The following is a 26,772-nucleotide window of genomic DNA, read 5'->3' as shown; positions in this document are numbered from 1 at the left end:
GCTCGTTTGGCGGTGCATCGATAATACTCCACTCTTCTTCTTTTTTTATTTTCTCATTCAATACAGGACTTTATTACGAGTGTTTTAATGTCACGTCGCGAAAGACGCTTAACAAAATGGAGCTATCAAACAAACTCCGTTGGGACCAATTCCTGATTTTGGCAGCAGCACTTATGTCACCTGCATTAACGTGAGTGCACTTGAGAGCGCGAGGAGAGTTGGTGGAAGTTACTGTGTATGACCTTACAATTTAAAAGAATACTTAACATATTTAGTTTAAAAGTGAAAGCTCTGCCTGATTTCACAGGCAGATTGTGTGTAATGTTGAAACAAGAATCAATTTTTACTAATATTTTAGTCTACAAGTTTTAGCAAGGCCATAAAGAAATCAGTTTACACTATTGTTATTTCTCCATAAGATGTGTTTGGCAAGTATATTTCTGCTTTTGGGACTTCACAGCTATGCTCTGTTTAGAATTATATTTCCCCGCTTTAAACAACATCTGATGAAACTCTGTTGTAAATTCTTGTGCAATTGATTATCACATTTTATTAACTGTAGCCTCAGCAAATCACTTAGAAATGAGATACATTATTGTGAAGTATATCCATCCTAAATCTTACTTGTTTTGTATTTTTAGATTTTCTTAAGTATCCAAAAGCATCTTTCGACATGCTTCTCCGGAATTGACTAATGAACTCCTGACCAGCTCTGATGGCCCCCCCACTAACTCTCTTTTTCTCTCCCTTTCTCTTTCTCTCCCTTTCTGCAGGGTGCTGTGTAATGATATTCTCAGCCTGAAGGTGGCAGGAGATCCAGTGCTAACCCCTAACTCAGTGTGCCTGAGGCTGGCAGGCCTCAGCAAGCGTCAGATGAGGATGTGTGTGCGGAGCCCCGATGTGACGGCCTCCGCTCTGCAGGGCATCCAGGTGGCCATTCACGAATGCCAGCACCAGCTCCGGGATCAGCGCTGGAATTGCTCCTCACTGGAGGGACTTGGCAAGCTTCCCCACCACAACACCATCCTCAACAGGGGTGAGAGGCATGCTTGATGGTCATAATGTGACCTGGGTTAACAGGGGGTGGAGATGTAAATATGGGAGTAGAGGTTGTTCTGCACACAGATGCTGGTCTGTTTATTTTTGTCACCCTCTGAGTGTTTATCTCTTGTTCCCAGGTTTTCGCGAGAGTGCCTTCTCCCTGGCCCTGTTGGCAGCGGGCGTGGCTCACTCTGTGGCCTCGGCCTGCAGCATGGGCAAGCTGCGGGGGTGTGGCTGTGAGGCCAAGCGTCGCCAGGACGATGACAAGATCCGCCTGAAACTCACACAGCTGCAGCTGCAGACCCTGCAGAAGGGTGGAGTAGGCCTCGCCATGTCACGATCGTTACCCTCAGAGCTCAACGGTCACCATGGCGACCTGCCCGCCAACCTGCGCTCCACCCATCCCTCGGCCCTGCTCAAGCCCATACCAGATGAGCTGAGCTCCATGCAGGAGACGTGGGAGTGGGGGGGTTGCAGCCATGACGTCCGTTTTGGGGACCGTTTTTCCAGGGACTGGCTGGACTCCCGCGGCTCTCCAAGAGACATCCATGCTCGCATGAGGATACACAACAACCGTGTGGGACGACAGGTGAGGAATTATCCACAATGTCTTAGTGTTGCTCAGAGAGCAGTCTCACTTCCACACTCTCACTGGCCTATATAATCATAGGTGACATTGTTGCATTTCTGATTTGTAACACAATTGACTTTTCTTCACACAGATAGTGACTGACAACATGAAGAGGAAGTGCAAATGTCACGGGACATCAGGGAGCTGCCAGTTTAAGACCTGCTGGCATGTGTCTCCAGAGTTCCGGCTTGTGGGTTCTCTACTCAGGGAAAAGTTCTTGTCAGCCATCTTTGTCAACTCCCAGAACAAGAACAATGGGGTTTTCAACCCTCGAACAGGAAACAGCGCTGGCGGAAGCACAGGCGGACCCAACAGAGGTCGCCGACGGACCATGTCCAGAGAGCTGGTGTACTTTGAGAAGTCTCCTGACTTCTGTGAGCGCGATGCCTCTGTAGACTCTCCAGGTACACAAGGACGCATTTGCAACAAAACCAGCTACAGCACAGACAGCTGCGGCTCGCTGTGCTGCGGCCGTGGACACAACATCCTGAGACAGACACGCAGTGAGCGCTGCAACTGCAGGTTCCACTGGTGTTGCTACGTGCTGTGTGAGGAGTGTCGTCTCACAGAGTGGGTCAGTGTGTGCAAGTAGATCTCCAAGTCCCAGATGCCTTTACCTATCCCAGACTCAAGATGGTGAGCCTGTCCCCTCACCCACTCCTTTTGTTCGAGCCTTTGTTTTCCTCCTTGTGTAACTCTCCCAGAAGTCTGTTTATCCCCCCTTTCCTTTTTTTGAGTCCATCATCTGGGATCTATTTTCTCTTTGTAGCCGCTGTTATTCTCAAAATGCCAAGTCAGAGATTGAAGAGGTGACTCATGACATTTGTCCTGCTATGGTTGTTTAGACGATGCCCTCTCAGCCATGAAAACAGCAAATACCCAATCTTTTCTATCCCACAAAACAAAGCAACAGTGAACAGCAAAGAAGCATTTCTATTTTAATGTCTACATGATGACTCATCACATTGTACAATAGGTGTGTATTTCAATGTGTACATGTATATTTGTAAATGTATTAATATTAATATTAAGATTGTGTTGTGCCTTTCTTTTTGGTTATAGTTACTGACAGACTTATGCGTAAGAGTGGCTTAGTGCTGTAAAACAGAGCAATACATTGAACTGGTCTCTTCTGGATGATCATCAAGATACATCCATCTGTTTTCAACCGGTATCCGGAGTCGGGTTCGCGGAGTAAGCAGATTTCCAAGATATTAACTCCATTTGAATGTCTTGCACCTGTGACTAGAAAAGGGCCACAATACTTATTTTGAATAAGTCAGAACATTTAGACAAGGCTTTAACTAATGGAAGAAGGAAATTGTTTTTTGTGGTTTTTAACTGACTGATACATCTAATAGATCTCAGGACAGAGAGAACACTTGTATACTGGTCAAACTAAAAGTGGCAAAGTCCTTAAATTCCTAAGGCTGAACCATTAACACAATGTTGGTTATGCAAACCGTTCGAACGTTAGAAGATGGTCGCAAGTAGTCATATTTTTTTATGAATATAGCTGTGATATGATGTGTCATTTTTCTTATGAAGTGATGACAGAGCGCTTCTTATTCTGTGCTTTCTTTTGTCAATTTCATCACTCCGAGTACTCCTTAAATTCTTCCCACATGTAGTACATGTCAAAGTGAGAGATGGCTTTAGTCTTGAACTGATGCTGAAGGAAGTGTGTATTGAGTGTGTGTGTCTGTTGCTGTGTAAATGGAGGGGCAAGTTCTACGCACTACAGATTTGGGAGGTGAGAGCTTTTTTTATGGCCACTTCATGCTGAGAGAAGGACTTTTTATGGCTGCAGGATATTGTTTCCTTAAAGTATGACTTTTATTACTGGAGAGAAGCATCAAGCCAGCAGAGAGTGGGGCTGATTATACCAGTCTCTGCTGTGCGAGCATCTGAGGGGATCATCTGTCCCAGAGTTCATGGCCAACCAAGGGACTCGCTAAACCACGTGGGATGCTGTGTCATGGTTACCTGGGAGACAGACTACACAAATGTAAACACAGGCACATAAACACGTGCATTTGTTTATGCACAAAGACACTTACATGTAGGAATACTGGCACTGATGCACAATCAAAAACATGCACATTTATGAACTGTCAGATAGAACTCCTGGTGACCCGAGATGCTGCAGATTTAGCTAAATTCCCATGTCAGCACCTGACTTAATTAACGATGGCAGCATTCCTAGATATCTTGGATGATCCAAACTCAATATTTTATCTGACACAATAAGATTTAATGTCATTCAAGTGTTGTTTGTATGGATTCCTGTAAACCTCCCTCAGCTCCTGAGGAATGGTGGAGCCAGTGGCTGAATCAACTGTTTTGTCTGTTTGGTATTTAGTGAGGGAATAAAAAAGAGACAGCAACTCGTATGGAATGATAAGGCAAAAGATTTCTGTTTTGCATTTCTTCATTCCTTTATCATTTCACCCTGGAGCTGCTGCGAAAGGGAATTTCCTGTCACTGTTTCTCGCATGTGTGAGACAGAGGTTGGTGGACAGCCTGGGATTGGTTTCTCGCTCCCTCTGTGCGTTCTTTTTCCTCTCGTTCCCATTCTCCCCCTCATCGCTGCAGACATAGACGCATGCATAGCAACACATTGACTGCCCCCCCCCCGAGTAATGACAACCAGACTGGGTTGAAATTAAAGAGAGGAAGGCCGAGAGAGGAAGTTAGGAGAGATAAAAGTGACCCACTTTGATTGACAGGATGATTATATGTATAAAGTAAGGCGATTTAGTGTGTTTAGTTGGATATAAAGATGGGGAGATAGATCCTCGCTGTACGTGCGGCGGAGATGCAGAAGCAAAGGACAAATGGGGTATGGTGAAGGGGGTGAATAAAGTGTACTCTGTATAAATACATGCCTCAAAACATCTGCTTCTCAACTCCCCTTTCATTTTTTGATGTGGGACAGGCAGAGAAGGAGAGCGGGAGAGAAAACACAAGGAGCCAGCTACCCAGAACATCAAAGCCCCTGCCCTCAACGAGCAGGCCCTCATTAGTTCAGCTAGCAGAACCAACGAGACTTGTGATTGTGTTTGCTGGGGTGCACGCTGGCAGACACTTCAGAGGAAAGGCTCCTTTAAGTCATAGCTCTCTGCCACACTGTAACCCCCCTGTAACCCTCTCAAAACTCCCCGCGCACAAACTCGGCAGGCTCCCCCACCATCCACTCCACCCCATAATCTGGTCTGCAGCTGCAAACATCTGCTCCCCTCTTTATTCCTCTGCCTTCACCACTGAGTTGATAAACACATCTATCACTGGACCGCTGACTGACACACAACAGAGAGGAAGAGGGGGATAAATGTTGGAGTCACCTATGGTTTTAGGGCTGGCATCCGGCGTGTCATTTAATCACACTATAGGTTTTTTTTTCTCAAGGTAATGAGTTAAACCCACACCTACTGGAGGGAGGTTTCTTCCTGACTTTGACACGCACTGCCACCTGTAAAACCACATCAATGCAATTATGAATGTAACTAAGCACATTTAGGGTAAGAATATTATCCTATATCTTAAGCTGAATAAAGTATTAAAAAACTTTATTGGATCAAATTGAAAAAGCATTGTTACAAAGCTGACATCTGTAATTATCTTATTTATTTATTTTGAAATTCGCACAACCTTAAATATTAAAATGGGAATGTATCCAAAAGCATCGTATATAATAGTCAAACACAGACAGGGAGTATTTTACTGCATAAAATGTACTTTGACTTTTAATACTTTAAGTATGGTAATGTTTAAATACTTTTGTAAAGTTTTGAATGCTGCACTTTTTAGTTGTAGTGGAGTAGATTCACAGCTGTTATTTGTACATTTATTTAACCACTTCATACATGTTCAGTATCACCTTCTGATATATGATACTATGACACAATTAGTACTCAATGTAAGTAATCTGCGATATTTATTCAGTGTTTTGTTGCTTCCTGTCACCTCATTGACAGAAACAGGCCAGGAAGTATCACTTGACAGCCATTTACTTATTCATTAAGATTATTCCTGTTTTAATTATTTAAGCATGTTTGACTGCAGACTCCGTGTAACATTTCATATTGGTTTAGTTGTTGACCTGCTGTAACACCACACAAATAAAATGTAATATGCAATGTGTATATCATAAAGAATATTGTGTTCAAATTAAAGCTGGACACTATTAAACCTGAAGCTGGTAAAATCTCAAAGCAGGTCGATGCTGATGTTACACAAAAATATTCATGTTTTATAAAGAGACATTTAAATTACTGTTGCCCTCCAGCAATTCCTCCTGGCTTTTCACAAGTCATGGCAAACGTGAGAGGTGATCTTGACATTCAACTATCGCGAGAATACAACACTTCACATCCTCTTATCATCGCGAGACTTTCTTCGAGTCCTCTCCTCTGCATGAATCCAGCTGGTAGCCTGCCTGCCGTGGACGGGTAAGTGTGAATGAGATGCAAATTGTGAAAATGCTCCAAGATGTATACTAAGTAATAAAGATGACCGCAGCGTTGTTTTGCTGTTTAAACGCCTTGTAACGCTTTACGGTAAAATAACCACCGCTAATCGACGACATTATAGGCCGACTGATGTGCTGCCTTGTCGTGACAGTAGCCTACTGTGGGTCAAACAAATTGACCCAGAGACATTTATTTTTTCAGAACTGAACACGTAATATTGTCGCTATCTAATCTTAGCTCGAATATTTATCGTTGTACGCTTTATGTAGGAATTGTGTCTCATTCAAATGCATCGCCTGCTTGGACTGCAGCATCAGCCTCTTGCGTTATGATGACAGATGTACAGGCTGTGCGGGCACTGCAGCTGTAACAGGCTGTGCTAGCAGCTACAGTAAAGCCTATACGATTGATATAAATGAATGGATACTAAACTAGATTATTATCATACAAATAACGTCTTTATACAGGGAAATAGTGATCCTCTTGCAGCATCACATTTGGCTTTGTGTGCATTTCTGTACTCTTGGTATATCACTTAAGCACATACAAATTGCCAGGTGGACAATATTAGCCCAAGTTGACAGGTGGCCAGTTAAAGGAGCCATACCAAGACAGCATGGACTAATTCAAGCTTCTGTGTTGTGTGTTTCTTTATTGACATACATCCTCAATGTTGTAAAAAAAACACAATATATATATATATATATAACTTTCAAGGGAATGTGAAGGAGAATTCCCTAAAATAAACTGGTATTCTCAATGCAGCATAATATAAATGGTTACATCAATGTAATATACATAATTTGTATTCATTAGTAATAAAACAAAGTAAACATTGTAACAGAGTGCATAATACCAAGTTGACAACATTGCATCCCATAATCTCCCATCTGTTACCTAATCAGGAGTTAGTCAGACACATAAGACGCTCACAATGACATACACACTCAAACACTCACAAAGCTGTAGGCTGTTTGCATTACATGTTCTCTCAACCTGAGGTTATGTTTTATTTAATGTAATATGAATTGATTGTTACACTGGCATTCATTCAATTGACAGCTTTAAAGGTGGTTACTCTGCACCACATGAAAGCTGATCCACATAACAGAGATCCAACATGGCGGTTGCTTTTCCTTGCTAGCTGTAAAAAATGTAACACAACAGCTTTTAAGTTTGATCAGCTGCCTGACGAGGTGTGAAGTTTGCTTTTACTTTTATGAGGTGTTAATGTTGAGAGTTGCTTTGAAGAGCTACCGTGACTAACCGCATCTTTTACTTTCTATATGTGGTCCAAAGGTTTGTTTTATCGCTATATATGGAAAGAGGTCTCTTCCGTTACCTGTGTTTACAGTTCTGTTGCAGTTGAGGTGAGAGCCATCAGTCATCATGGGGAATCTCTTTGGCAACCTGTTGAAGAGCCTGATAGGCAAGAAGGAGATGCGGATTCTCATGGTGGGGCTGGACGCTGCTGGAAAAACCACCATCCTTTACAAGCTGAAGCTGGGGGAGATTGTTACCACCATCCCCACAATCGGTGCGTGGGAAAAGATTATTACGGATCCACCTGTCACTGCGCTTATGTAACTCATTTGATTATTGCTTTTCACTCAGGTTTCAATGTAGAGACGGTGGAGTACAAGAACATCAGCTTCACCGTGTGGGATGTGGGTGGCCAGGACAAGATCCGTCCCCTGTGGAGACACTACTTCCAGAACACCCAGGGTGAGCCAGACCAGCAGCCTCTCCGGTGATGCACGAGTCGGCCATGTTGGAGCTAAAGGGGTCCTGTGGCAAATCCTGAAACCCCCCCCCCCCAGCAACTCTGGGCATATCTGACTAATGTTTTAAATCAATACAGCCTCCAACTGTTTCAAATTATTATCAGCTTAGTTGTGTTGAAAGCTTTGGCAATAAAAAAAATTGGTTAAGCAATATGACGTCAGCATATTGTTAAACCATGGGAGGAAAGTGATAATGGCACGGTATAACTTTTTAATTTATTTAACCCTTAAAAATACACTTATTTGTCCCTGCAGGTTTGATCTTTGTGGTGGACAGCAATGACCGTGAGCGTGTAAACGAAGCTCGGGAGGAACTGATGAGGATGCTGGCTGAGGACGAGCTGCGGGATGCTGTTCTTCTTGTCTTTGCCAACAAACAGGTATAGCCGCCATCGATTCCCCTCATCTGCATTCAATTCTTTCTGCACATTTATACCGACTCAAACCTCCTGATTGACCCACCTGATGGGATTCCCTTATAGGACCTGCCTAATGCAATGAATGCTGCAGAGATCACAGATAAGCTGGGTCTACACTCCCTACGCCATCGCAACTGGTACATCCAGGCCACCTGCGCCACCAGTGGAGACGGTCTGTACGAGGGCCTGGACTGGCTGGCCAATCAGCTGAAAAACAAAAAGTGAGGTATCAGGTCAGTGGAGTGGGGAAGAGCCTGGGTGCCATTCCCAGGTTAGGGATTAAGTGGATCCATTGAGTTTACATGGAGAGGCTGTGCTGAAAAGCCCACAGGGGGGAGACTCTCAATGACTTTCTACCCCCAAAATACTCGTTTCACTTCTTTTATTATACTTAATTTAAATTGTTTGGATCTGGAGTGAGCATTTACTTAAGGATAACAAACCGATGGTGTTGACCTAAATGACTTACATGCTGAATACGTACATTTGTTATTGTAAAAGCATATACATTCCCCTACTCTGCAGACTCTTTGACCTCCATCACGTTTGAACTTTTTCTGAATAATGACGATATAGACTCATAAAGCACCCATCTGATACACTAAACCTATGTAAATTATAAAGAATGTCATAACAGTATAAGTGGAACTACTACTATTACTACTATCTCAGAATAATATAACGTTGTTTAAAACATCTTACTCAGACAGGCTCTAATAAATGTAAAATTGTCTTTTTGTCCATACTTCTGTTTTGCCACAAACCTATGCGCTTCAGAGCTCATTTTGTGCTGTAAAATAATTATATGCAAATATATTTATTCTTTTTATTTATTTTATTCGAAACAACACTTGATGATGACAAACTGGAAATTCTTAAACTATTTATACTTTTGTTGACATGTGTTTATTTATTTATTCCTACATTTGTTTTGATTTTCTTAGTGCATGGTGTGGTTTCTCTCCCTTTATTGCAATATGCATTTACTGCTAAGGCAGCTAGTGAAAAAAGAAGCCCTGGTATCACTGTATGTTACTTCCCAGTCTGCATGGAGATGGAGAAGACCCCAGTACTGGTTTGTGGGCTTGTGAAAGCTGTGAACTACTGCAGGCCGCTGCTGTAAATACAGATTTACTTTGAGTTGACGTGCCTGGCTAAATAAGGGTTAAACAATTTGTCTGGCGTCAGCGAGGTGTGATAGCTGAACTGATACAGATGACAGAACAGGCACATCGTACCAGCTCTGTGTCTTAGGGAGAAAAAACACTGCTATTGGCCTGTTGAGAGTGATGCAGCAGAGCATGTGATTAGCAATATCAGACAGCTTACATTGTTTACGAATGTTTATTTGTTAAATCAGTTTGTGCGAGCAGCTGCAATATATCCGTCAACATAACTCATGTTGCTTGTCATCCTGATTTATTCATAGCTGATTGGCGTGAAATGTTGTGTTTCTAGTGTTTCTGTGTATTATGTTGCATAAAATATCTCTAGATGCATTATTGTTGTACAAAATGTAATGTCTGTTTGAATGGAGTATTCATTTATTTTGAACCAAAAGGCAAGTGTTGATTTTGCAGTTTTCACAAACCCCATGATTTGAAAACATATGAGAGAGGATAATCGTAATACTGCATCATAAGGCATATTAATACTGTACAAGATCTGTAATAAAAGTGAATTATAATAGCCTATTTCCTCAGACTATATTTGTCTTAATTAATGCTGCTGGTTGGAACAATGCTGTTCTGATAAATGTTATGGATTTAGTGTAAAGTTTATCAAACAAACTTCTAATATGCAAAAGCATGGTTTTCTATGTCAGCGAGACTGTATATAGGTTTATGTAACAAGAAGAGTAAACCATGGCATTTGCGGTCAAATTGAAAGTGTTGTTGATACACATAGACTCGGGGTCAGTGTGTTGGCAGATATGTATAACTGACAGCAGCTTGCGTGTGTGATGTGCATTACGTTCAGTTTGGTGTGAAAATTGTTTTTGTGGCCTTATAATGCCAGTGTTTTTATTTTCTCTTTGATAACCGGTTTGTATGTCAGAATTTGATATTTGAATGATTTCTGGCACTATGTGGATCAATCAATAAAAATATGAAACACACATTTGCTTTGCCTTACTCATTGTTCCCTTGTTGTTAATTGCCTCCTCCGTGAAGACATTATGAGATGATGCTTATTTAACTATAGATCTCAGCCTTTTCCCCACTTTGAATCAAACTGAATTTAATTATCCCTTACACATTTGCTTTGATACAAAAAAATACTCTAAAATAATTATTTGTGTCTGTTTATCAAAGAATAACCGGAGAAACATTCTTACAATTAAATCGAAAAACTCGATTGTTGAATATGTCCTGGGGGCCACAGTCTTGAAAAGAGCCTGGTAAAGAGGTGGGAGGAACATGTATCTTTATCATCTTTCTCTTTTGGCCTTTCCTAACTGCTGCCATCAAAAGAAGTTTGGCACAATCAGGTAGTTTCCCTGTGGAATTGCAGCGCTCCACACAGAGTCATTTAGTCTGGGCCAATCCGAGGGCCATGTAGGGGAGACTGCCGCTGTGTCTCCAGGGGTGTGACAGCAGTATGTGGGTCAGAGCTGCTCCCGGGGCCACCAGCCCCCAGGGCCCCCTGCAGGACGGCCACAATAGTAGCCCCAGGGCGGATGCCATAGCTGGGATTCCCACCCGTAACCGGGACGCCTTCACCCAGGGCACAGACACACTGGCAGCAGCCCCACAATCAATTCATCAATCTCTGAAGGGAGTGGTTTCTGCAAAAGGCCACAGCAGTCCCCCCAACAGCCCACCTTGGAAGGGACAGGGCCACCAAGGCTGACACTGAGGGGGACACTGAAGGGGACACCATGGTGGCGACGCAAAACTGCCTGACTGCAGAAACCATGGAGGCCTTTATTGAAGCCACTTTTCTTGCCCTGACAATAGAGAATGTGAAAAATAATCCCTGAGCACTTATCTGTTAATTCCCACTGATATTTTCACTTTATTCTTTTTAAGTATGGAAGAATGGAAGAATCACACAGATGTTATTTAATTGAATGAAGTTGTGAAAATGTTTTCCAACATACTGAGAAATGTTTTGCAAAGTTTTGCATCATTACAGAGGCAACTGGACGAGTCTCAGTTGATTTTAATAAAATATGTATTGGTATGGGTCAAAGAATATTTATGTAAAACCATCATTGTAGGTGCAAACAGTCCTCCTCCTGGCCCTGAGGCAGATCTGATATCTGAGCTCTGAATCCTCTGTCTCTGTCTCCCCCTGCTGGACAGAAACTGATTGTGGAGAACAGCTTTAAATGTCATTTAATATTACAGGCTGATGCACAGATAATTACTGTTAATTGAAACCATGCTACAGTAATTATCATCATCATGTTTTTGTATATAGTGGCTTTAAGAACATATCAGATGGATCAAGAGATCAACATTACAATCACATTTTCATTGAAAACAGTTAATAATTACAATTGAATATGTTTTGAATTCCCTAACAAACAGCAACTGTTCTTCTATCTGTTTCTCATACAAAATCTGATTAACAGTACGTGTGTCGGAATCAGTTACTGGTGATCTATCCATTAGTGAGTCGTCCACTTTTCACTTGCTGCTCCATGTTCAGGAATCTCGTCTGCTTTGAGACCATTTTCTCAAATTAAGCATTTTCTTGTTTAGGGTTCAGAAGTCACTTGACCATCTGACAATGTGGCCCATTGTGACAGGCCGCTCCATACGCATCAAAGAAGTGATTAACCAGTTGACAGCGCTGTGGGGACAATAGTGCTCTTTACAGGGGAAACAGTGCAGCCACTCACTGCACTGGGTGCTACTGGGAGACCCCAGCACATGCTTCCACACAGCAGCTGACAACATGAAACCAAAATAACTGCACATAAAGGGACATATAGGGTCCACGTTGTTCACATGGATGCACATGCAAAAGTTTATCACACGCATTTCTTTGCCATATAATAATCTGCATATCATCATTAGTGTATGCACAAATACAGTCATTTTGGCATAAGTAAAAGTGCATGGATTGAAGTGTTTTTCAGCTTTATATTTTCCTAATGTGTTCGTTGTGAGGTACATTATTTGTTGAGGGGAACAAAAACAATCTCTTTATACATACTCTGCTTTAATCTAAGAGGATGTTAGCCAGTTTGATGCTAAATGCAACATTTTATTAAAAAAACGACGGACCAACCTCTGATTGGTCAATTTATAGGGCTCCTGGCCAATCACATGTGCGTCTAGGGGAGGGGGGGCCGAGCGTCAAAATAAACTGCCACTTGTTCGTTGTTTTCAGTTTTGCAATTGGCGCGATTTATCTGGTCTTATTACTGATGTTTTGTGCGACGTTTTAAAGAAGGAGTTGCATTTCTGCTTCATTTTGATTTAATGATATTGGATTTTTTCAGAGAAGGAGCCCTGAACATTTTTGTTTTGTTTACATCCACACTTTCCTACACAACATTGGCTACCTGGAGGACTACCTAAATCTGTGTGATGTGATACAATCTAACTAAATAGGCTCAACATCGACAAGATGATCTCATGGGGAGTCATACTTGTGTGTGTGTCATTATCATGGAGGCTAGAAACAGCATCATCCCAGACTCATGAAGGTAGGAGGATTTATCATTCCTTATCAGAAAACGTGTGAAGCCTGTTTTGATAATTCACTTGAAAAAAAGTTGTTTTGTTTGTCTTGCTTGAATGACTACTTTAGAGATTTAGAGCCTTTTATTGTCATTATACACAAAGTATAACGAGATTCAGAGATACTTGGTTTTGCATTTGGCTGCCTTTAAAGGTCACAGCTTCTTTTATAGTCTGTATTTTGTGGAATAGCATAGGACAAAAGATAACTGATAGAGAATAGAAAAGGATCAAATCATTAATTGAGGATGTAATCTACATTTATCAGAGGTTAAGGGGTCTATATTTTCTAAACCCTCAACTCTGCTTTCCCTTGTCCATCCTCACACAGCACTCACTGTGCTCTCCTGCTCGAGAGCTTTTTTACTGTTATGGGCTCTAATCAAGGCTCAGTCTTAAGGCAGCAATATATCACCACTTTATATGCTGCTAGTGATGACTGGCAGCAGTGGCCACCAAATAGCCTTCATGGCAATGACCCCAGTTGTAAAAAGCTACTGAGGACAATGGATCCTGATCATGTTCATTTGTGAAATCTTCAGATGATTTTATTTTTCTTCTAAAAGTTAAACACCCTAATTGAGTTTTAATTGTGTCAACAGTCTGAATTATAATGAAACTCTCTTAGATAAGCTGTGTCTATTATATTCAGTCCCATGCATTAATGAATAACTATGAACATTGCTATACAGTCATCGGTCAACTTGCACTTTTCCATAAATCACACACAAACCAGTTCATAGGTGATACATGTTTTAAGTGTTGCTTTACACCGTTGCATATTCTCAACAAAGACAGGAAACGTGTCTTGTGTTGACGAGCAGGTGTCTTATCTCTGCACACAAGGGCCAGTGCCACAGTTTTTGTTGATGAGTACGAGATGGTGTGCATGTCTCATTCCGTCCACGATATTTCCCTTCCCTCTGCCAGAAAGTCCTACTCACACACGGCCCATTGTCTGTGGGTATGATCTCAGCAAAGCAGACACACTCACACATAAATACGCACATGCACACACACAGAGCCACTGTCACTGCATCACTCTTCAGTCACTGGGACACACAGTCCACATTTATAGCTTTATCACAATGAGGAACTTTGTCTGAGGAAGCCCCTCTGCCTCGACCCTCCATCCACTCCATCAGCCCCAGGCCTGCTTCACGTACCAGGGATTCAGCCTGCCTGTTTTACTGTGCTTCACATCGAACTCTCCAGCCAACACAGCAGCACACACACAATATCAGACTAGACTCACCACGCCCATAAATACAGCAGAAACCGAATAACGCCAAATCTCAAACACTCATCATTGGTTCATCTTTAAAGTACCATACACATGTTTTTGTATATTTTAGCTCCTTTACCACTTAATCAAGCAATGCATCACAGTCTATATTATTCTTTGTCCAAACCACACACATTGTATTGCAGTGCCGTGTAACTGTGACCAAATACACACTTGATGACACACATTGAAAAAAGCTTTAATTGTCTGCTAAATTATATCAAGCATTACAGAGATGAATGGAACTCAGACAGGAAAATAAATGCGAAAATACAAGGGCATAGTTTGAGATTTAATAAGCTGTGATATAAAGTAAATTATATCACAGCTTATTATTTGGCAGTGGCAGTGGCTCAGTCAGTAGGGGCTTGGACTGCGAGCTGTAGGGTTGCCGGTTCAAGTCCCCGACCAGACCTAAATATGGAGTGTGGACTTCTACTTAGAGAGGTCCCAGTTCACCTCCTGCCCTGCCGTGGTGCCCTTGAGCAAGGCACCAGACATCCCCCCTTGGTTTTGTCAAACTTAGAGTAATATGTGTGTCTCTTGTATGTCAGTGGTGTGTTCAGGTACGCAGAACGGACTGAGCTCCACAGGTTCTCAGGAGATTCAGTACAATCTGATTAAGGAACGATATGATGGCTGTGAGATCATCATGGGAAACCTGGAGATCACTCAGATTGAGAGTAACTGGGACTTTTCCTACCTCAAGGTAAACATCCTCTCTGCCTTTTTCTTTCTCCTGATTTAAATGTAGAAGGTGTTTAAGTGTGCTCTTCTTTTTCCCCTCCAGACAATCCGAGAGGTGACTGGCTACGTCCTTATTGCCATGAACCATTTTCAAGAGATTCCTCTTGGCCAACTTCGGGTCATCAGAGGAAACAGCCTTTACGAGAGACGCTTTGCCCTCTCTGTCTTCTTTAACTATCCCAAGGACGGCTCCAACGGCCTGCGGCAGCTAGGACTCGCAAATCTGACAGGTAAAAGAGGGTTTAGAGATTAAACAGAAGCATGGAGTGTGTAACATGTTCGTTATCTGAAGTGTCTGCTTAACATATCCTGTCTGCTCTCTCTTTGAGCATAATGTCTCACCATTTCTTCACAGAGATTCTGGAGGGAGGCGTGCAGATTATCAACAACAAATACCTGAGTTATGGCCCCTGGATCTTCTGGCAAGATATCATTAGGGACAACAGTGCTCCTATTGAAATCCAGTTCAATGGAGAGAGAGGTCGGTGTTAGAATAGTCCTATTACACACGTCCCCAAATAATCTCTAGTTGGTCTCTTTCTTATGTAATGCCTCTCTTTCCCTCTATCTCAGGCCCCTGCCACAAAGCTTGTGGAGATTACTGCTGGGGGCCAAATAAGGACCAGTGTCAGATCTGTGAGTGCCCCTCATTCTTTCTCTGCACACACACACACACACACACACACACACACACACACACGCACGCACGCACGCACACACACACACACACACACACACACACACACACACACACACACACACACACACACACACACACACGCACGCACACACACACACACACACATTGCTGACCTCTGTTCACCCCGTCTTTCCTGTGTGTCTCAGTGACTAAGACGGTGTGCGCTCCGCAGTGTAATGGCCGCTGTTTTGGGACGAGCCCCAGGGATTGCTGTCACATAGAGTGTGCAGCGGGATGTAAAGGCCCTCTGGACATGGACTGTTTTGTGAGTACTCCATCTTTGATCACATGAAGAGAAAGGCAGTCTATACTCTGTAGGTCTTTTATTCTTCAGTAAAAAAAGAAGCCTTTTCCCCAAACTCCTTCATTCCTTTTATTTGACTGTTATATTCACACTTTTTAAAAGGACTTTACAATTACAAACTATGGAACGAACCAGTCTGGTTTTTCCATGCATCTTCACATTTCCGTTACAGTAATACTGTGTACAATAGTGTAGATTGGAAATCCCCTTGCAGACAATTGCTCACTTTGAACACTACACCCACTTTATGTTTGTCATCAGCGTACAGCTGTGCATGCAAACTGTTTTCAAAACCCTCTTCTTTTGTTTCATCTGATATTTGAGGCAGCTGCTTAAGGAAAGACAAATGGAGATTATAATTTAAAAAATATTTCCATATTTGTAACTTCTGGTTTAGTTTATTTGACAACATAACATGTCTGCAGCCATGCTAGCAGCTGTGAGTTTGTAGGCCTTTAGCGACATCTGTGCCTTACCACTCACAAATACATTGCAAACATGATGTTAAGCTGATTAAGTGTTTGTTTTGTTCATCTACCTTGTTCTTTTGTCATTTGGACGGCAAATACCGCCCTTACCAATCTCTTACAATCTCTTCTCAAATGGGTCTCACATCTCATTCTGTTGTGTGTGTGCCCGTGTAGGCATGTCGTCATTTCAACGACTCTGGAGCCTGTGTGCCCCAGTGTCCCCAGACTTTGATCTATAACAAGCAGACGTTTCAAATGGAGACCAACCCCAACGCCAAGTATCAGTATGGGTCCATCTGTGTCTCCCAGTGTCCCAGTGAGTGTTTGATACTCAACATGTTGTCTTATATGTTAACCTTCCTGATATTGCAAGCCTGAATCCTAACAGGGTTTTTGTCTTCCTCCTTGTAGCACATTTTGTGGTGGACGACAGCTCCTGTGTGAGCGTTTGTCCTCCAGGTAAGATGGAGGTAGAGCGAGAAGGCCAGAAGCAGTGTGAGCTCTGCAGCGGACTCTGTCCAAAAGGTTGACACTTAATAAATACTTTCTACTCTGAGTTTATAGTCAGTCCTCAGAGATAATGACAGTGTTTGGTCCTCCCTGCAGTGTGTGAAGGCACTGGCGCTGAACACAGACAGACGGTGGACTCCAGCAACATCGACAGCTTCATTAACTGCACCAAGATCCAGGGCAGCCTTCACTTCCTGGTCACAGGGATTCTTGGGTAATTTCTATTTGTCCTACCTGAAGGATCTTTAAGTGTAGTGATGTACAGGTGGCTTGTTAATTTTACCTTGTTTTTATTCTTCTCAGAGATGACTTTAAAAACATCCCGCCCCTGGATGCCAAACAGTTGGAAGTGTTTCGCACCGTCAGAGAAATAACAGGTTTGTTTATACAGTGAAGATTGATGTTGTTAATAATGGATTACTAGATTCGGATACATGCAGACAAAAATGACCAAGAAAAGGAATTATCTTTCTCAACAATTATTACGATTATTGTGATGGCATATTTACTTATCTTAAAATGTCTATATAATACTTTTCAAAGTACGTTTTAAATGTATATGTCATTATTCCCTGTTGACAATTGTTTAAAATAAATGTTAGTTAATGTCAATTTTGTATACTGCACAACATTTTAATCACAGTTAAATTCAGTCTGCTTTTTGATAAATACAGTAAACTAAACAAGTTCTGGATACGGCAGAATGTGTGTTGTGTTGTTTTCTATGCCTATTGCATTTATCCATCTAATTATCTGGAAGAACATCATTACAGCACATGTCAAATGCTTCTGGTGGACAAAAACAATGATATCAACCTTAATTGACCTTGTATTTTAATGCTTTCACTGTGTTTTATTGTCAGATATCCTGAACATCCAGTCGTGGCCCAAAGAACTGAATGATCTGTCCGTTTTCTCGAGTCTCACAACCATTCAAGGGAGGTCGCTCTTCAAGTAAGGCTCACTCACTAACACTGTTGTTTATTGTTGTGTAAGTTGAAGATGACCAAGCAAAAGTTGGGTAAAGGACAAAAGATGAACCTGATAGAACTAATAATCTGTCAACAAGAGCATTTATTTTTAAACGGAATAAAAGCCACAATGATTTCATGTAACTTAAAATAAATGCTCTTTATGCCTCAGTCTGATTCTTGTGTTCTTGCCTAAAGTGATATCTCTCTGTATTAGACATAAAGGGTGTTGCATAAGCATGTGCCATCACTACTCTCACATAACATCTACACCTGATGATGAGCCCTGTGCATTGTGCTAACACTTTATAACTTCCATCTTCTCTCTTCATGCTTTGCAGCTGTGATCAGGTATGGCTCATGAGTGTGTGTGTGTGTGTGTGTGTGTGTGTGTGTGTGTGTGTGTGTGTGTGTGTGTGTGTGTGTGTGTGCGTGTGTGTGTGTGTGTGGTGTACGTGTGTGTGTGTGTGCGTGTGCGTGTGTGTGTGTGTGTGTGTGTGTGTGTGTGTGTGTGTGTGTGTGTGTGTGTGTGTGTGTGTGTGTGTGTGTGTGTGTGTGTGTGTGTGGTGTGATCCCAATAACACTGTAATCAAAGCTTCAGTGTGACCAATTCTTTAATTTGCTCTATCCCTGGCTGACTTCAATGTTTTATCTCTCTGATTTATTTGTGTCTCTTTCCTTCTCCATCCTCCCACCAAAGGCACTTTTCTCTGATGGTGATGCGCATCCGCACTCTTACCTCACTGGGCCTGCGCTCTCTCCGTGAGATCAGTGACGGCAGTGTGTACATCAGTCAGAATAACAACCTCTGTTTCCACCACACTGTGAACTGGACCAAGCTGTTCAGAGGCCGCAGAGTTCGAATAAACCAACTCACCAGTAACCGGCCGCTGGCAGAGTGTGGTGAGGAGAGACACTGTAAACCTGCCTATAATGCAAATGAACCATCTTATCCTTTGGTATTCTTTGTGCTGAACAAACTTTGATATATACTGTACCAATTACTCTTTATTATTATACTAAAAAGGCTATACTGTTGTCATAAAAAAATACATTCTCCAAACATCATTCTTTTGTGTGCAGTTGCAGAGGGCCATGTGTGTGACCCGCTGTGTTCAGACTCAGGGTGCTGGGGCTCGGGGCCGGACCAGTGTCTCTCCTGTAGGAACTTCAGTCGAGACGGCACGTGTGTGGGCAGCTGTAACTTTAACACTGGGTCAGTAGATATATCTATGTGTTTATATTCTTACTGATTGTGTGTTATGGTAATGAATCTGACTCTATATTTTTTATATTGTGTCCCCAGAGCTCCAAGGGAATTTGCTGGGTCTGATGGCGAGTGTGTCGCCTGTCATCCTGAGTGTAAGCCTCAGAAGGGGAAAGACAGCTGTACTGGACCGGTAATCACTTTGTTTGATTGTAAACTGGGGCCTAGTGCCTTTATATGAATTGTTTATACCCACTCATTGTGTTTTTAGGGGGCATTCTTTTTTTGTTAAAGGTTTAAAAAATGTTATACCTTTACTAGAGTGCTAGGGTCTAATTTCCACTTGGGATGCAGGGACATGTCACACTCACAAACCCTCAAAATCAAATGTTTCCTTTAATTTCAGTTTGATTTACTGTGTCTCACCACCTCAGAACCCAAACCTTAAATCTTGATGCAGTAACATAAATACTGTCAGAAGATGAGCTATGTTTTGCCAAAAAAATGATGGCCATGTAAATCACGGAAAACTTATTTGATTTTGAACTACTTTAGACTTCTGATGCCCTTGGCACAATGTCCACCCAAATGTAAAATCTGCAACAGATCTTAACAAAATACTGTCAAAACTGTTGATTACTTCCATTAAGACTTTTTTTTCATCAATCTCTTCCACCTTTTACCCAATATATAAAAAATCCTATGCACTATGGTCTAAATCGTTGTTGGAATCAATCTATAAGTACTGCACAAAAGCAGTATACTTGCAGTATACTTGCAGTATACTTTGGTTCATTTCAGGTCAGAATACGCAAAGACTCAATGTCCTGTTTTCCTCTGACAGGGTGCAGACCAGTGTGTGGCATGTGCCAACCTTCGAGACGGGCCGTACTGCATGTCCTCTTGTCCCACTGGAGTGAACGATGGGCAGAGAGGACTGATCTTCAAATACCCAAACAGGGAGGGTCACTGTGAACCATGTCACCACAACTGCACACAGGAGTGAGACTGGACTAAACATATATGTTTGTATTTTATTGTGTCCATCTGTGTAACAACATTTAAATCAATGATTTGATCTGTGACAGATGCTCAGGCCCAGGACTGAATGACTGCTTAGAGGCAGTCAGACTGGCAGTCAGCAGGTGAGTGTTTCCCCCTGCTGGTGCATATAAAACACTACACTGCAATGTGATGCATGGACTAATAACTTTACAGACTGCACACCTGAACCTTTAAGTTTAATTTGAGACTTTAATGAGACAACCATAAAGATACTGAATATAAACAAAACTAAAAGTGGAAAATATAAATATAAAAACGGATTAATCCTCCCTACCGTACAGACCAAGGTGCTTCTTTCAATTTGTTCTAGTAGTTGCATGAATCCTAAAGTTCATATCATTTGAGTGCTGCCAGTAAATGAGCTTAGCTATGCCTGTGACCTTTGACCTCGTCATTGAGAAGTTGTTTGTCCTAAAAATCATGCACAAAATGAATGCAAGAACTAAAAAAGTGATGTAAATGAATAACAAGTTCACTGGACATTATAGTAAACTACTTAGGATTTGAAAAAATGTACCCTGATAGATGTTATTTGTTTTTCACGCACTCATGTTTTTACTACAGTCAGTGAATAATGAATATGAATGTGAAGCCCTGTTTCTGATGTTCCGCTTGTATCCCCACTATGCATCTCTCTCTGCTCCAGTGGTCAGATCACAGGCATAGCTCTAGGCGTCCCGGCTGGTTTGATTTTCTGCCTGGTGTTGTTTTTCCTGGGCGTGCTGTACCACCGAGGCCTGGCCATCCGCCGCAAGAGAGCCATGAGGAGATACCTGGAGAGTGGAGAGGTGAGACCATTCAACCTCATGAGCTGCCCTCACTACATGCATTTGTTACAGAGAGTGAGACAAATGAACCGTTATGTGTATTTTGGCAGAGCTTTGAGCCTCTGGGTCCTGGAGAGAAAGGTACCAAGGTTCATGCTCGCATCCTGAGGCCCTCGGAGCTGAAGAAAATCAAAGCCCTTGGCTCAGGAGTTTTTGGCATCGTGCACAAGGTATTCATTATCGTCTTTGTTTCCATGCACATACACATTTTATCCAATGATTTAAGTGCCATTACTTTATTACTACATTAAATGACTTAACACATTCATTGTGCAGCTTTAATGTCCACCAAATATCTCCATTTGAGAGCATTTTGGTTTTTAGATAACATGTTGTTTAGATGATGATAATCAGCTCTGTTTACAATTCTTATACTACATACATGTATAGTTATGTAGCATAAATAATGTATTTGTGATGATTTTGTATGCACTACCGGAACCTCATAGATACACAGTTTTAATCTGAAACAGCATCAAGCTTCACAGACTCATTTGAGACTTCTTCTCCACATTTGTTTTGTTTTAGGGTTTTTGGACTCCTTGGGGAGAGACAGTGAAGATCCCTGTGGCCATCAAAACCATCCAGGACAGCTCGGGCCGACAGACCTTCAATGAGATTACTGATGTGAGAAGGAAAGCTTCTTGAAAGAAGTTATAACTACAGAAATAGCAATACATTTGACATTTCATTCAAAAATACAGATAAAAGATAAGTATCTGTAAAGTAAACTGTGATTTTTCACATTATGTGTTGTAGCATATGCTGTGCATGGGCAGCCTGGACCATCCCTACATCGTGAGGCTGCTGGGCATCTGTCCGGGTCCCAGTCTGCAGCTGGTGACCCAGCTCAGTGCCCAGGGGTCTTTACTGGAGCACATCAGGCAGCACAAGAACAGCCTGGACCCCCAGCGCCTGCTCAACTGGTGTGTGCAGATTGCTAAAGTGAGCTCAGCCAGAATTACAGACTTCAGACTTCAACTAAATGTTATATATAAAGATGCCAGATTATACATAGTGTATGTACGTTCGTATCTCAGGGTATGTACTATCTGGAGGAGCACTGCATGGTCCACAGGAACCTGGCTGCCCGAAACATCCTGCTGAAGAACGACTACCAGGTCCAGATCTCTGACTACAGCGTAGCAGACCTGCTTTATCCCGACGACAAGAAATATGTCTTCACTGACACCAAGGTGGTAATGACTCATTCAGTTCAGCATACACTTTGAATTATTAAACCCCGGTGATGTAAACAAAGCCATCTGTCTGACTTTGCAATGTGTGTCTTAATCCAGACACCCATGAAATGGATGGCACTGGAAAGCATTTTGTTTCGAAGATACACTCATCAAAGTGATGTTTGGAGTTATGGTAAGTGGTATGGTAAGTTATTGGAGCTGTGTGTCCCTGTGAGTCTGTGTAGTGTTATCCAATCCAATCCATTTTATTTATATAGCACATTTAAAAACAACAGAGTTGAACAAAGTGCTGTACATCAACAACTGTATAAAAACATAGCATAAATACATAAAAACAGACAGGACATGAAACAAATGTAATACACGAGACAATGAAACCAGATCAGAAGCCACCGACTGAAAAACTCTCCTATATGACGTAAAAACAATACAAAACACTAGTAAGGTAAAAAATAAATAAATAAAAACCACATTTAACAGCACAAGTGTCACCTGGTCTATACAGTAAAAGCCAGGGAAAATAAGTGGGTTTTTAAACGAGATTTAAAAACAGGCAGAGTTGGAGCAAGTCTAACCTGGAGGGGTAATTCGTTCCATAACTTTGGAGCTGCAACAGCAAAGGCTCTGTCTCCCCACTGCTTTAGCCTCGATTTTGGGACTACCAGAAGGAGTCTGTCAGCAGACCTCAGTGACCGTGTGGGTGTGTATGGTTTTAAAAGATCTGCCAGGTACGGTGTTAGACAGTATGTACCAATAAAACAATCTTTTGGCAGGGAGCTTTTAAATGTGACCTCTCTTCCCTGACAGGGGTGACAGTTTGGGAGATGATGTCATTTGGGGCGGAGCCGTACACATCTGTGCCACCTCAGGAGGTGCCGAGTCTGCTGGAGAAGGGCGAACGACTGTCACAGCCACACATCTGCACCATAGACGTCTACATGGTCATGGTGAAATGTGAGTGGGACCAGTTTGCACAAACACACAAAGACATAAATCAAGTTTCCATTCAACTGTATTACCATGACAGTTCACTGCCAAACATTAATTATCATTGTGAAAGACAATGAATGAACCTGGTTACAAAAAATGAATTAAACATTTGGTAATTTTGGTAAAATACAAAATTAAGTAAGACATGTATTAGTAATAATAGTAATCATGTATAAGTATTGATACAATTTCAATGCAAAACAAACATTAACAAACCTACTGATACTATCAGAAAGTACATGTTTTTTGTACATTACCTTTAATATAACTTAAATGATCTCCTTTCTTTAGGCTGGATGATTGATGAAAACATTCGGCCGACCTTCAAAGAGCTGGCCAGTGACTTTACTCGCATGGCCAGAGACCCCCCCAGATACCTGGTCATTAAGGTGAGGCTGTCACCTGCATTACTTGTACTGCTTAGTCCCACTGGCTGTTTACTAAGACCTTATACTATTTACTTCCATGTTATTATATAGTTGGAAGGAGAAGAGGCTGCCTTGGTAGAGAGCCATCGAAGGGAATCTGAGCGAGGGCTTCTGGATGCAGATCTGGAGGACGAAGACGAGGAGGGGCTGGAGGACGGCTTGACGACTCCTCCTCTCCAACACTCTCCATCCTGGAGTTTGTCCCGTTCACGGATTAATTCTTACAGGGTAATGAAATACACCTTAGAATTGTTATTAAGACTATTTGGGATTGTTGTTAATACATCAGAGGCAGAGGAAACAGCACTTAATTAATACTTTGTTTTACATTGAATTGTAGAGTGGTACCTCTCAGGCTGGACCTGTGGGATACCTGCCGATGACGCCCAGCCCTGTGGACAGCATCCGTCAGGTGATGCAGACTCACACACTCACACACTCACACACTCTGTAATCGCACAGGGGATCGGTGACGGGAAGATTTTCTATTTCACTAAATGTATCTGACAGCTTTAGTTACTCTGAATTCAGATGAATAATAAAACCTAACAAATTATTATTATCAAGTGTTATTGTGGGTGATTGATCCCTTTGTGAAATTCCAAAGCTACCCGATAGTATAAAAAATAGTAATATTATTCGGAAAAAAACCATGCCGTAGTTTTGCTTTTTGTACTTTGAGTACATTATTTTGCATGCAACTTAATATATACATTTTGAATACATGATTTTATCTTGTAACAGAGTAAAGTAAAAGGCCTGGCTTCTTCTCCCACCGCTGCAGGTAATAGATATATTTAGCTCTAACTTTAAACAGCATTTTCTTCAATCAGTATTAGTGCTACACTCTGCTGATAGTCCTAAAAATCAATATTACAACCCAGCCCTGCAATAAGGTCATGGCCTCAGGAAGTAAGACTAAATGTATCATTCTGGTCCCACTGGTCTCATTTGAAAATAATACTATTGATTTGTACTAGCTGCTTCATCAATTATTTGCTTTTCTCTTTCAGCTGTGGCTCCAGAGGTCTAGACTGAGCTCCGTGCGGACGCTGCCGGAGAGGTCAGAGTTCAGAGGGAGAGAGGCAGCGCCGCGAGAGGAGGGGTCACAGAGCGGGAGACTTCACAGGGCCAGGTTCGGCTCCGAGAGGGGAACTCCTCGTATGTCCATCAGACAGAACAGGAAACTCTCAACAGCATCAAGCCCTTCCTCTTATAAGGTGTGGACGGCAGAGGAAGAGGAGGAGGAGGTGGACAACTGTGGCTATGTCCTGGCTGCATCACCTGTGACCCCTGAAAGAGGTAAACTATCAGCATGCTAACTTATCATATTATCTGCTTGACTGTATTAAAAGTAAATACATATTATCAATAGCAATTCATAATCAAGGCTTCTTCCTCCTGACCTTTTTTCTTTGACTTATTCTGTCCTGGCTCACAGTCAGAGTGTCTCATTCTGGGCGAAGAAACTCAAGACTCAAGAATGATCTGTCTCTCGTGGTGGTGAATCCCTCTCTGGAGTATGAAATAATGAGCAAAGAGTCAAGTGCTCATTCTTGCTCAAACAGCAGTGTATTTTTACCGGAAGAAGCCACCTCTGTTGCTGTTTGTCATAAAACCTCACCTTTACCCTCACCAACCTTCATGAATCCATTACCTGTAGAGAACGCAACACATGTTGAAACTCTGAAACAAGTCTCAGCTGTGACAAGTAAAAAAGTAGATGAGGATTGTGAAGCAGGTGTTGCAGAGGAAAGAGACTCCACGGAGAAACATCCGCTCACGGTTTCCTCTGATAATGGCATCAGAGCTGCGGATAACAACGCAGAGGCAGCCCAAGGAGTAGGCAGGTATGAATACATGGATATCAGGCGATCTGATTCTACGGAGGCACAGGATCCAGCATGGGAGAGACGTGGGAGTCAAACATCTGCAAAGAGTGCCGCAGAGGCATCCGACCAAACAGTGGAGGTGTGGAAAAAAGAGCTTGAGGAGGAAGAGGAAGAGGAGGATTATAACATAAATAAACAACCTGCACTTCAGGGAAATACGAGCAGTATAGTCATGCCCAGGCCAGATGTGCTCACAGCTGGGGGAGAAATGGTGGAGGAGTATGAGGAGATGACCAGATTTGGAGCACTGCCCAGTGGGTGGGAGCAGGCAGACTACCAGAACCTCCCAGTGAAGGGGAGGAATGTTTCTGAAGAGATGGGCAGTGGCAGGTGTGCGGGGATCGGGGGATACATCAAGGTGTGTGCTGGCATGGGGGAGCCTGGCAGTAACTCTTCATTTGACAACCCGGACTACTGGCACAGCAGACTGTTCATCAAGCCAGATGCTGTACTTACCTAATGACGTGGACTGGGACACATACTGCCGCTTGATGTTCCTTCCTGCCATAAACTTGCGTTATTTTGTAAAGTTTTCCTGAAGAATTTGAGCATCCAAAAAACTTTAAAGCTTCAAGTGATAAAAGAAATACACCTGTGCAACATTTCACAGTTTTATGCAGTATATAAATGTTTATGAAACCAACTGTGAGGCGGTGCAGAACCACAAAATAAAGGGAAACATGTTGTGTGCTTGAAAGTGTCTGTTGAGACTTATAAAGTTCACCTTAACGCTGTACCTGCGTATTTTTGATTAACGGATTTGTTTATTTTAGTGTACTTTACCATATGGTGCCCAGCCCATGGACTTATGAGACACTGGACAGCAAATGTATGCCAAATGTGTCATGATGAGTGACTAGCCTACTCATATCAAACTTTATAACAAATTAGAACATTTTAAACGTTTAAATTTCCTCAACAAAAAGGTATTATGCATGGTAGTGTTGTATGTCTTTGTTGCCATGCATTTTCTATAAATATGTTGTGGCATTGTTACAAGACTTGTGAAATGTTTAGGGTAGTTTGATGATGAGGACGGATTTCTGTAGAGCAGTCTTTTGTACAATTTGTTATTGCCAATATGTTTTATTATACAAATAAATAAATGCAGTAATTTTTCAAACTTCAAA

General features: G+C 42.0%; 3 protein-coding genes across 3 annotated transcripts; all 3 read left to right on the top strand.

The window, feature by feature from the left end:
- wnt10b (wingless-type MMTV integration site family, member 10b) lies at positions 1-4,046 on the top strand. The gene is made up of 4 exons (XM_034209093.1): positions 1-190; positions 774-1,036; positions 1,179-1,630; positions 1,764-4,046. Exons 1-4 carry the CDS (start codon positions 117-119, stop codon positions 2,262-2,264), a joined length of 1,290 nt encoding a protein of 429 aa, XP_034064984.1. The 5' UTR covers positions 1-116; the 3' UTR covers positions 2,265-4,046.
- Positions 4,047-6,047: 2,001 nt separating this feature from the next.
- Positions 6,048-10,466, top strand: arf3a (ADP-ribosylation factor 3a). Its single transcript, XM_034209095.1, has 5 exons — positions 6,048-6,123; positions 7,499-7,681; positions 7,759-7,869; positions 8,184-8,308; positions 8,411-10,466. The coding sequence occupies exons 2-5, from the start codon at positions 7,534-7,536 to the stop codon at positions 8,570-8,572; spliced, it is 546 nt and encodes a 181-aa protein (XP_034064986.1). The 5' UTR covers positions 6,048-6,123; positions 7,499-7,533; the 3' UTR covers positions 8,573-10,466.
- A 2,243-nt stretch (positions 10,467-12,709) lies between these two features.
- On the top strand, positions 12,710-26,772 carry erbb3b (erb-b2 receptor tyrosine kinase 3b). Its single transcript, XM_034209048.1, has 28 exons — positions 12,710-13,010; positions 14,884-15,038; positions 15,120-15,306; positions 15,432-15,557; positions 15,650-15,712; positions 15,923-16,041; positions 16,725-16,866; positions 16,962-17,075; positions 17,157-17,274; positions 17,364-17,437; positions 17,924-18,014; positions 18,732-18,934; positions 19,115-19,247; positions 19,338-19,431; positions 20,083-20,240; positions 20,327-20,383; positions 20,950-21,091; positions 21,181-21,300; positions 21,659-21,757; positions 21,890-22,075; positions 22,171-22,326; positions 22,429-22,504; positions 23,140-23,286; positions 23,614-23,711; positions 23,802-23,978; positions 24,091-24,162; positions 24,764-25,052; positions 25,192-26,772. The coding sequence occupies exons 1-28, from the start codon at positions 12,932-12,934 to the stop codon at positions 26,100-26,102; spliced, it is 4,386 nt and encodes a 1,461-aa protein (XP_034064939.1). The 5' UTR covers positions 12,710-12,931; the 3' UTR covers positions 26,103-26,772.

The sequence above is a fragment of the Gymnodraco acuticeps genome, unplaced genomic scaffold (genome assembly GCF_902827175.1).
Source record: "Gymnodraco acuticeps unplaced genomic scaffold, fGymAcu1.1, whole genome shotgun sequence".
Classification (NCBI taxonomy): Eukaryota; Metazoa; Chordata; class Actinopteri; order Perciformes; family Bathydraconidae; genus Gymnodraco; species Gymnodraco acuticeps.
The sequence above is the reverse complement of the archived record's forward strand: the minus strand, read 5'-3'. Positions and strand labels throughout refer to the sequence as shown.